We start from the raw sequence: 12,148 nt of genomic DNA, 5'->3' as shown, positions 1-12,148 counted from the left end.
GTGTTCAATAAACATCGGAGACGAAATAGTTTGCATGTGTCAGTCTAAGCCAACCCTGTCAGTTTAGCCGGTAAACAACCAGCCCTTCTAAATAACCCATTTCCCCAATACATATAAAATATAACCTGTAGTTTGTTACAAACGGACTTGTTCCTTTGGATGTACATACCTTCGATTGTTGATATGTTAAAAACGTTTTTTATTGAATTAAATACCTGTTAAAAGTTATGGTTGAATAAAAAATTGTTTTATACGAGTAGAGATGACTGGTCTTTGTTTTATGCGCTTACACATTCTAAAAAAGGTGACCAATGTTAAATATATAAATACAATGTGCAACTCAGTTAGCTTCAAAACATATTTTAATAAGAAAAGAAGAATCTAATTGGAGTAAGCAGCATGACATTTCCACAGCAGCTCTTTTTCCAACAGTCCCATATTGGACCTGGGAACTGTATTAAAACCGACTACTACTACCAGGTCGACCCCTCTCAACAGGTATGCGAGCTGAACACTGTAAATAAAGACACTGCCTAAACATTGCTATGAATGAATCCCAGCCTTAGTCTGTACGTAACTATATAAAAAGGGAAAATCTCAATCACTTAAAGACTAAATGAAGTAATTACTGTTCCCAACACAACGGGACAAAACGTGTGACGTGTCTACAGACACGTTCTCTTGGGGTGTTCCTCTGTCTTGTCCTGAGCTTCTCTCTTGAGGGCCGGCAGCTGGACCTGAGCTTCTCTCTTGGGGTGTTCCTCTGTCTTGTCCTGAGCTTCTCTCTTGAGGGCCGGCGGCTGGACCTGAGCTTCGGCACTGTCCACGGTCTCCACCACACCACCCTAGACACACACACAATTAATTAACTGCTGAAGGCAAGCATTAAAATATACTACGTGCTCTTCAAATGGAATACTGAACTTAAGTCAGGAGATATTTGATCATTGAACAGCATATTAAGCTCTGCAGCTACAGTTCCCTTAATAAAATGGCCTGGTATCTTTCTAGAATGAACACGTTCACTAAATAGAAGCGTCGTAACATTCCGACACTGACGGGGAGTTACAGCACCACCTTGTGGTGAGAAGACAAATCTTATTGGTCACATATTTAACAAATCTAATTGGTCACATTTAACAGATGTGGGTGTAGTGAAATGCTTGTGTTCCTATCTCCAACAGTGCAGTAATATTTAACAATTCACACATCTAAAAGTAAAAGAATGGAATTAATAAATATATAAATATTAGGATGAGCGGAGTGGCATTGACTAAAATCCAGTAGAATAAACAGAGTATTTACATATGAGAGACAATTAAAGCAGTATGTAAACATTATTGTGGCCAGTGATCTCATGTCTATGTATAGAGGGCAGCAGTCTCTAAGGTGCAGGGTTGAGTAGCCAGCCAGTGATGGCTGTTTAACAGTCTGATGGCCTTGAGATAGAAGCTGTTTTTCAGTCTCTCGGTCCCAGCTTTGATGCACCTGTACTGACCTCGCATTCTGGATGGTAGGAGGGTGAACAGGCAGTGGCTCGGGTGGTTGTTGTCCTTGATTATCTTTATGGCCTTCCTGTGACATCGGGTGGTGTAGGTGTCCTGGAGGGCAGGTAGTTTGCCCCCGGTGATGCGTTGTGCAGACCTCACCACCCTCTGGAGAGCGTTACGGTTGTGGGCGGAGCAGTTGCCGTACCAGGCGGTGATACAGCCCGACAGGATGCTCTCGAATGTCTTCAGGCTCCTGAGGTTGAAGAGGCGCTGTTGTGCCTTCTTCACCACGCTGTCTGTGTGGGTGGACCATTTCAGATCATCAGTGATGTGTACGCAGAGGAACTTGAAGCTTTCCACCTTCTCCACTACTGTCCCGTCGATGTTGATGGGGGGGGGGGGGTGCTCCCTCTGCTGTTTCCTGAAGTCCACGATTAGCTCCTTCGTTTCGTTGACGTTGAGGTTATTTTCATGGCACCACACTCCCTTATCCACTACATAACATGACTACATTGACATGAAGTTACAGCACCACCTTGTGGAGAGAAGACACCACTACATACAGTCACTCAGTGCGTCTACGGTCCACATACCTAACCACCTGGTTAACATTACCTTGTTGTTCTGTACAGCGTGTTTCTCTGTCCAACTCTTGGCCTTCTGCAGATATACCTGCTTGCTGTACTTCAACTCTGATGACTGGGAGAGAAACAGACAACTCAGTGTGTGAGACGGATAACGTCACCGAGGGTGTCTCAGGGGAGTTGGGATACGTAAAAAAAAACTAAACATTTCCAATTCACACATATATTAAATACACACTTGTGTGTGAAATAGGGCCAATGCACCCACCAAAATCATGATTCATTATGAATTACACTGAACACAAATTTAAAAACGCAACATGCAACAATTTAGGATTTTTACTGAGTTACAGTTCAAATAAGGAAATCAAGTCCATCGAAATAAATTCATTAGCCTCTAATCTATGGATTTCACTTGACTGTGCTGCAATGGAAGGGCCGGGAGGGCATAGGGCAGCCGGGCCCGGCCGCTGGGGAGCCGGGCCCGGCCGCTGGGGAGCCGGGCCCGGCCGCTGGGGAGTCGGGCCCAGCCAATCAGAATGAATTCTACCCCACAAAGGACATTATTCCAGACAGAAATACTCCTCAGCGCCACCTCTGACGATCCTGCCAGTGAAGAAGCCGGATGTGGAGAGCTGACGTGGATACACGTGGCCTGAGGTCGGTTGGACGTACTGCCAAAGACTACAGGACCAACATCAACTCTGTGTGTGTGAGAGGGCTACAGGACCAACATCAACTCTGTGTGTGAGAGGGCTACAGGACCAACATCAACTCTGTGTGTGTGAGAGGGCTACAGGACCAACATCAACTCTGTGTGTGAGAGGGCTACAGGACCAACATCAACTCTGTGTGTGAGAGGGCTACAGGACCAACATCAACTCTGTGTGTGAGAGGGCTACAGGACCAACATCAACTCTGTGTGTGAGAGGGCTACAGGACCAACATCAACTCTGTGTGTGTGTGTGAGAGGGCTACAGGACCAACATCAACTCTGTGTGTGTGAGAGGGCTACAGGACCAACATCAACTCTGTGTGTGAGAGGGCTACAGGACCAACATCAACTCTGTGTGTGTGAGAGGGCTACAGGACCAACATCAACTCTGTGTGTGTGAGAGGGCTACAGGACCAACATCAACTCTGTGTGTGAGAGGGCTACAGGACCAACATCAACTCTGTGTGTGTGTGTGAGAGGGCTACAGGACCAACATCAACTCTGTGTGTGAGAGGGCTACAGGACCAACATCAACTCTGTGTGTGTGAGAGGGCTACAGGACCAACATCAACTCTGTGTGTGTGAGAGGGCTACAGGACCAACATCAACTCTGTGTGTGTGAGAGGGCTACAGGACCAACATCAACTCTGTGTGTGTGAGAGGGCTACAGGACCAACATCAACTCTGTGTGTGTGTGAGAGAGCTCTTCAGTAAAGGCCATTCTACTGCCAATGTTCGTCTATGGAGATTGCATGGCTGTGTGCTCGATTTTATAAACCTGTCAGCAACGGGTGTGGCTGAAATAGCCGAATCCACATATACTTTTGCATATACACTCATATATATATATATATATATATATAGAGAGAGAGTGTATCAGCTATGGGGTCAGTCTGTCTGTTATATCAGCTATGGGGTCAGTCTGTCTGTTATATCAGCTATGGGGTCAGTCAGTCTGTTATATCAGCTATGGGGTCAGTCAGTCTGTTATATCAGCTATGGGGTCAGTCTGTCTGTTATATCAGCTATGGGGTCAGTCTGTCTGTTATATCAGCTATGGGGTCAGTCAGTCTGTTATATCAGCTATGGGGTCAGTCTGTCTGTTATATCAGCTATGGGGTCAGTCAGTCTGTTATATCAGCTATGGGGTCAGTCAGTCTGTTATATCAGCTATGGGGTCAGTCTGTCTGTTATATCAGCTATGGGGTCAGTCTGTCTGTTATATCAGCTATGGGGTCAGTCTGTCTGTTATATCAGCTATGGGGTCAGTCTGTCTGTTATATCAGCTATGGGGTCAGTCCGTTATATCAGCTATGGGGTCAGTCTGTCTGTTATATCAGCTATGGGGTCAGTCAGTCCGTTATATCAGCTATGGGGTCAGTCAGTCCGTTATATCAGCTATGGGGTCAGTCAGTCTTATATCAGCTATGGGGTCAGTCTGTTATATCAGCTATGGGGTCAGTCAGTCTGTTATATCAGCTATGGGGTCAGTCAGTCTGTTATATCAGCTATGGGGTCAGTCAGTCTGTTATATCAGCTATGGGGTCAGTCTGTTATATCAGCTATGGGGTCAGTCTGTTATATCAGCTATGGGGTCAGTCTGTCTGCTATATCAGCTATGGGGTCAGTATGTCTGTTATATCAGCTATGGGGTCAGTCTGTCTGTTATATCAGCTATGGGGTCAGTCTGTCTGTTATATCAGCTATGGGGTCAGTCTGTCTGTTATATCAGCTATGGGGTCAGTCTGTCTGTTATATCAGCTATGGGGTCAGTCCGTCTGTTATATCAGCTATGGGGTCAGTCAGTCTGTTATATCAGCTATGGGGTCAGTCAGTCTGTTATATCAGCTATGGGGTCAGTCAGTCTGTTATATCAGCTATGGGGTCAGTCTGTTATATCAGCTATGGGGTCAGTCTGTTATATCAGCTATGGGGTCAGTCTGTTATATCAGCTATGGGGTCAGTCTGTCTCGTCTGAGTCGTTGTACGGACAGGACAGTGAAGGAGCAAAGTGTTACTCACTATGTCAGCCATGAGTGGGTCGTCAAGGTTGGGTTCAGCCATCAGCAGCTGTATGGAGGTGAGCACTGTGGAGATGTTCAGGGAAGGTTTCCACGCACCCTGCACACACACACACACACACACACACGAGAAGAGGTGCTACACATGGTGCAGAGGTTGGCTGTCCATGTTGTATCTTGGGTGGGCGTGTGTGTGTGTTACCCTGGGTGGTAGTTTGAGGGCGTCGTGACAGATGCGACCATTGTTGTCTATGTTGGGGTGGTAGATAGGGGTCAGGAATCTCATCTTAGGCGGCTCAAAGGGATACCTGGAGGGTTAGGAGAGAACTTAGGGGGCTCAAAGGGATACCTCGAGGATTAAGAGAGAACTTAGGGGCTCAAAGGGATACCTCGAGGGTTAAGAGAGAACTTAGGGGCTCAAAGGGATACCTCGAGGGTTAGGAGAGAACTTAGGGGGCTCAATGGGATACCTGGAGGGTTAGGAGAGAATGATCACGATGATTGTACCTAAAACATGTACTAGACCTGTATCTACTCAGAGATGTGTGTGTTATGTCAGTCACATCATACCTGTCTGGAACTATGATCTCCAGTGAGAAGACTCCTCCTTCAAACGGAGTCTCAGCTCCGCCCACTATTTCTACACAGGACAAGGGACAGTAACAACACCTATAGACGTTTATATCTATATAAAACGACATCATTGCTCACTACTATACATGTATGTTTATAATATTAATATATATTATTGATTAACACCAATAGGCTATCAATGGCGGATGCATGAAAAGAGTTCCTTCGACACATATACTAGCACCCACCGAGAGGCTACATAACCGTAGGACTGACTGATCGATAAGTTGATTGATACTCACGGGCCCGGAGCTCGTCCATCTTCCCCTCGGTCTGCCAGCAAGTGATCCCCGGTGAAGGCTCCATGCTAAGCAGCTGTAACTCGCGCTTCAGACGTGATGTCCTCTGCATTTTCTCGCTCTGAGACACACGGTGAAAGACATGTTTAACTAGTTCGCTAACTAACGAGTTAGTTAACTACAGACCAACCGTAGCTAGCTATATAACGTTACAGTAGCTAAGTTAGAAGCTTTGTGTCAACTAACGTTATTTACGTTACTCATGATGCTGGACACTTGTTGGTTATATTATTATCGACACATTTGGGCTTACCTAGAATGTCGCTTCAAATACACCTGTAGGCGACAGAAAGAAGTAGCTAGCAAGGGGGTTGACAGAATGTTTAGATTTTCCCTCCTTATACCTCACCGGAAATCCGGGTTTTGGTGAAGTGCATTTTGGGTGTTGTAGTTCATTGGCAGAATGTAGAAAACTTCTCAAAGAAAATTGTAGGCCATTTACCAAAGCGTCATCCAAATTATAGACACATTTGACACTAAGTCAATATACATATATTCAGGTTTATTTTAATAATAAAGCAAAGTTGCTTAGGTTTATTTTATCAAATTCAACTGGTATGAAGTACCACTGTATGAGTCATAATACCCATCAAACTTAGCAGTCAAACAAGGAAATGTCTCCAATCATTTTTCCACCATTCACTTTTTCGATAGAGGATTTTAGAAACACTTAAAATAAAATAAAACATTCTCCTTCTCCCAAATCCAGATAGCTGATGTTCTGAAACAGCTGCCAAATCTGGATCCCTACAGATCAGCTGGGCTAGACAATCTGGACCCTCTCTTTCTAAAATTATCAGTTGAAAATGTTGCAACCCCTATTACTAGCCTGTTCAACCTCTCTTTCGTATCGTCTGAGATCCCTAAAGATTGGAAAGCTGCCGCGGTCATCCCCCTCCGCTATGCAATCTGGTTTCCGAGCTGGTCACGGGTGCACCTTAGCCACGCTCAAGGTCCTAAACGATATCATAACCGCCATCGATAAACGACTAGTCTGATCGGTCTTTATGTTCACTAGTCTGATTGGTCTTTATGTTCACTAGTCTAATTGGTGGTTAGCTATGTTCACTAGTCTGATTGGTCTTTATCCATGTCTTCATGTTCTCTAGTCTGATTGGTCTTTATGTTCACTAGTCTGATTGGTCTTCATGTTCACTCGTCTGATTGGTCTTCATGTTCACTAGTCTGATTGGTCTTCATGTTCACTAGTCTGATTGGTCTTTATGTTCACTAGTCTGATTGGTCTTTATCCATGTCTTCATGTTCACTAGTCTGATTGGTCTTCATGTTCACTAGTCTGATTGGTCTTCAGCCATGTCTTCCTTCATGTTCACTAGTCTGATTGGTCTTCAGCCATGTCTTCATGTTCTCTAGTCTGATTGGTCTTTAGCCACATTCACTAATCTGATTGGTCTTCAGCCATGTCTTCATATTCACTAGTCTGATTGGTCTTAAGCCATGTCTTCATGTTCACTAGTCTGATTGGTCTTTAGCCACATTCACTAGTCTGATTGGTCTTCAGCCATGTCTTCATATTCACTAGTCTGATTGGTCTTAAGCCATGTCTTCATGTTCACTAGTCTGATTGGTCTTTAGCCACATTCACTAGTCTGATTGGTCTTCAGCCATGTCTCTTTGTGAAGGTGTGGTATGTTGTGCAGTTGTGTCGGATGGCTGTGCTCCAGACATGTAAAGCTCTCACAGAGAATGCAGATTCACTAAAAGTGCTTTTCCTTAATAAGGGAACTATCCAGTCACCTCTCATGGCAGACCTTGTGTATCTGCTGCCTTGGGGATGGGTTTTCTGTTACTAAGTTACTAAGTGTAGGGGGAGGAGCCAGGCCATTTAGGGTCTGGAATACAAGACGTGTCGGTGCATTGCACAAAGTTTTCCCAACTCAGGAGCTTTCTGAGGATGTAACAGGCTATTGGGCTTCCTATCAAGCACTTTGTGAGCCTGTTTTGTAGACCGACTGAATGGGTTTTAATGTTGTACAGCAAGCTTGGGCACAACTAGTCAAGTAGTGTGTTAAGTGGAGGAGTATCATATCATTGAGGTAGAGTTTTGCTTCTGTGGTCAAGTTTTTTTGTATGAATCGGAAATGAGCTAGGTTGAATTTGGTTATTTTCGATTTTAGCTTCTGAAAGAAAGGTTGGAATCAAGTATGATGCCACTATGATGCCAAGGTACTTAACATGGGACCAGTAGTGACGTGTCATTCAAGCTACCTGTTTAGATAAAACAAGAAAATAACAATAATAATAATAATTTTCCATTAATATATGTCACATGTCAGTGTGCAAACAATGTAATTTAAAATAAATAAATAAATAAAAAAGCCAGAGGAAAATACGGAGCATAGGGGTTGGTAATGTTCTCTAGTTGCGCCGTGATTGGCTCAGTGTTCTGTCACTCATAGTGTTCTGTCACTACTTCACCTCCAAATCTAAGGGTAGAGCTAGAAAATTCAAGCCCTTTGGGTGCTGCCATAGAGTTACTTTAGAAGTGCCCATCCAAGAAGGGTCATGGTCATTGGCAACAGATAAAATTATGTCAAATCATGTTATATCTATCTACCTTAGCTTTGATTGGACTGATTATGTCAACATCATACTATCAAAATCTTAGCTTCTAGCGAGCTAGAAAAGCAGTCATCATCTTGCATCAGGTTATCAATCTACTGGCAAATCCTTCAAACCTTGTCATTACATTTTTTAAAATAAATCCTCAGCAATCTACACACAATAACCCATAATGACAAAGTGAAAACAGGTTTTTCCCGAAATCTTTGCAAATGTATATATAAAAAACTGAAATACCTTACTTACATAAGTATTCAGACCCTTTGCTATGAGACTCTAAATTGAGCTCAGGTGCATCCTGATTCCATTGATCATCCTTGAGATGTTTCTACAACTTGATTGGAGTCAACCTGTGGTAAATTCAATTTAATTGACATTATTTGGAAAGACACACACCTGTCTATATAAGGTCCCACAGTTTACAGTGCATGTCAGCGCAAACACCAACCCATGAGGTCGAAGGAATTGTCCGGTAGAGCTCCGAGACAGGATTGTGTCGAGGCACAGATCTGGGGAAGGGTACCAAAAAAAATGCAGCATTGAAGGTCCCCAAGAACACAGTGGCCTCCATCATTCTTAAATTGAAGAAATTTGGAACCAACAAGACTATTCCTAGCGCTGCCTGGCCAAACTGACCAATCGGGGGAGAAGGGCCTTGGTCGGGGAGGTGACCAAGAACCCGATGGTCACTCTGACAGGGCTCCAGAGTTCCTCTGTGGAGATGGGAGAACCTTCCAGAAGGACAACCATCACTGCAGCACTACACCAATCAGACCTTTATGGTAGAGGGGCCAGGCGGAAGCCACTCCTCAGTAAAAGGCACATGACATCCCGCTTGGGGTTTGCCAAAAGGCACCTAAAGGACTCTCTGTCACATCCTGACCTTAGTTCCTTTGTTATGTTTCTTGTTTAGGTTGGTAAGGGTGTGAGTTGGGCATTCTATGTGTTGCTCTAGTTTTGGTTTTCTATGTGTTTGGCCTGGTACGGTTCTCAATCAGAGGCAGCTGTCAATTGTTGTCTCTGATTGAGAATCATACTTAGGTAGCCTGTTTTTCCCACTTGAATTGTGGGTAGTTTTCTGTTTTGTGTTGTTGCACCTTACAGGACTGTTTCGTTCACGCTCTGTGTTGTTTTGTTATTCAGTGTTCAGTTGATTTATTAAATATTAACATGGACACATACCACGCTGCATTTTGGTCCGATCTTGACTACTCTTCCTCTGATGACGAGGAGAACCATTACACTCTCAGACCATGAGAAACAAGATTCTCTGTTCTGATGAAACCAAGATTGAACTCTGGCCTGAATGCTGTGTCATGTCTGGAGGAAACCTGGCACCATCCCTACGGTGAAGCATGATGGTGGCAGCATCATGCTGTGGAGATGTTTTTTCAGTGGCAGGGAAAGGCAGACTAATTTGGATCAAGGGAAAGATGAATGGAACAAAGCACAGAGAGGTCCTTGATGAAAACCTGCACCAGAGCAATCAGGACCTCAGACTGGGGAGAAGGTTCACCTTCCAAAAGGACAATGACCCTAACCACACAGCCAAAACAGCGAAGGAGTGGCTTCGGGACAAGTCTCTGAATGTCCTTGAGTGACCCAGCCAGAGCCCGGACTTGAACCCAATCGAACATCTCTGGAGAGACCTGAAAATAGCTGTGCAGCAACGCTCCCTTGAGTTTCTCCCATTTATTCTCTGCAGATCCTCTGATGCTCTGTCAGGTTGGATCCAGATTGTCCGAACCTAATGATTTCTTAGAATCTATAGCAGATAGTGCAGATAAGACCTCATCTTCTGTGACTTTTTGAAAATTAAAAACCGGATTACTGTTTTCCACATCAGCTGAAGGCCGAGGGACTGAAACAATAGACCAGTCAGGAAGGACCATGTTGGACATTTTTTATTTCAAAAAGAAAACCAGCAGAAATAAAAATGCTTATTTAAAACATCACAAATTTCAGTTTGGTCCCTGACGATCCCAGGTTCAGATGTAATTTGCTTCGGCAGGGAAGTCAAGGAGTTTCCTGGTCTAAGTGAGTTGACAGTTTTCCAGAATTTAGCGGGATCACCAGCAGACTCTGTCAGAGCATCAAGAAAATACCTAGATTTGGCCTTTTTTAATCCTCCGGTCCCATTTATTTCTCAATTGTCTAAAAAGCAGCCAATCAGCTATTTCACCAGTTTTCCTCGCCAAGGCCCATGCTTGTTTCTTTTGCAGGAAAAGGATTTTCCTGCAAAAGAACCAAGAATTAGTTAGATTTAAAAAAAAATCCTAAGTTGTTTTAATGGGGTGTGTTAATCAGCCATGAAGGTAAAAATTGATGAAAAGAAAGAGAACGCTAAAACTGGGTCCTTTATGCAGTTTACGGATTAAATCTCTGAGTTATAAAGGTCATGGATAAAGGCTCTGAGAAGTGTTTATAGTTTCTCTTTAGAATTATACGGGGGTCAGGGTTTTTCATCCTAGTGTCTCTGATACATGCAAAAGGGCAGTGGTCACTGATTTGCAAATAACTCACTAGCTATATATTTGTGAGGTGTATTTGTTAAGATAAGGTCTATTTTAATGCAGATTTTTCCGGGTCTTTTGGATTAGGACGGGTAGGTAGAGTTATTAGTTGAGTAAGATTTAGTTTGCTAAAAATTTATTTTAATTTAAACGATGCTGGCATCAGCCAGTCCAGATTGAGATCTCCGATTAATCAATGATTCAGAGTTTGCATAATTAGACATTAACTCAAACAATTTGCATAGAGCAGATACCAGAGCTGAGGGTGGGCAATAGAGCAGATACCAGAGCTGAGGGTGGGCGATAGAGCAGATACCGGAGCTGAGGGTGGGCGATAGAGCAGATACCGGAGCTGAGGGTGGGCGATAGAGCAGATACCGGAGCTGAGGGTGGGCGATAGAGCAGATACCGGAGCTGAGGGTGGGCGATAGAGCAGATACCGGAGCTGAGGGTGGGCGATACAGCAGATACCGGAGCTGAGGGTGGGCGATATAGCAGATACCGGAGCAGAAGGTGGGCAATAGAGCAGATACCGGAGCAGAAGGTGGGCGATAAAGCAGATACCGGAGCAGAAGGTGGGCGATATAGCAGATACCGGAGCAGAAGGTGGGCGATAGAGCAGATACCGGAGCTGAGGGTGGGCGATACAGCAGATACCGGAGCAGAAGGTGGGCGATAGAGCAGATACCGGAGCTGAGGGTGGGCGATAGAGCAGATACCGGAGCAGAAGGTGGGCGATAGAGCAGATACCGGAGCAGAAGGTGGGCGATAAAGCAGATACCGGAGCTGAGGGTGGCGATAAACTCCCGCTAGCGTTAATAGTGCATTATGACCAAGGCCCACATTTAGAACTAAACATTCATACTGTTTCAGAACAGAAGTTGAAATGGACACAGTGACATCTAGGTTGCATTTAACATATATGGCAATACCTCCACCTCTACCCACTCTGTCTGCTCTTTAGACATTATACCCAGCTAACAGAACATCTGAGTCTACCTCTACCCACTCTGTCTGTAGACATTATACCCAGCTAACAGAACATCTGAGTCTACCTCAACCCACTCTGACATTATACCCAGCTAACAGAACATCTGAGTCTACCTCTACCCACTCTGTCTGTAGACATTATACCCAGCTAACAGAACATCTGAGTCCACCTCTACCCACTCTGTCTGTAGACATTATACCCAGCTAACAGAACATCTGAGTCTACCTCTACCCACTCTGTCATTATACCCAGCTAACAGAACATCTGAGTCTACCTCTACTCACTCTGTCATTATACCCAGCTAACAGAACATCTGAGT

The 12,148-nt window shown here is 44.3% G+C and overlaps 1 protein-coding gene across 2 annotated transcripts; it reads right to left on the bottom strand.

Moving 5' to 3' along the window:
• Positions 1-344: 344 nt before the first annotated feature.
• Positions 345-6,155, bottom strand: ube2t (ubiquitin-conjugating enzyme E2T (putative)). Of its 2 annotated transcripts, XM_036989120.1 has the most exons (8): positions 5,996-6,155; positions 5,686-5,803; positions 5,381-5,450; positions 5,013-5,118; positions 4,812-4,910; positions 2,106-2,189; positions 807-845; positions 345-737 (listed from the first exon to the last, which is right to left on the bottom strand). In XM_036989120.1, exons 2-8 carry the CDS (start codon positions 5,792-5,794, stop codon positions 666-668), a joined length of 579 nt encoding a protein of 192 aa, XP_036845015.1. In that variant the 5' UTR covers positions 5,795-5,803; positions 5,996-6,155; the 3' UTR covers positions 345-665. The 2 variants fall into 2 exon arrangements, with proteins under 2 accessions (XP_036845015.1, XP_036845014.1); XM_036989119.1 differs by having other exon boundaries at positions 345-845.
• Positions 6,156-12,148: the final 5,993 nt, after the last annotated feature.

The sequence above is a fragment of the Oncorhynchus mykiss genome, chromosome 9 (genome assembly GCF_013265735.2).
Source record: "Oncorhynchus mykiss isolate Arlee chromosome 9, USDA_OmykA_1.1, whole genome shotgun sequence".
In the NCBI taxonomy this organism is placed as follows: domain Eukaryota; kingdom Metazoa; phylum Chordata; class Actinopteri; order Salmoniformes; family Salmonidae; genus Oncorhynchus; species Oncorhynchus mykiss.
Note: the sequence above shows the minus strand (reverse complement) of the source record. Positions and strands in the feature narration are given on the sequence as shown.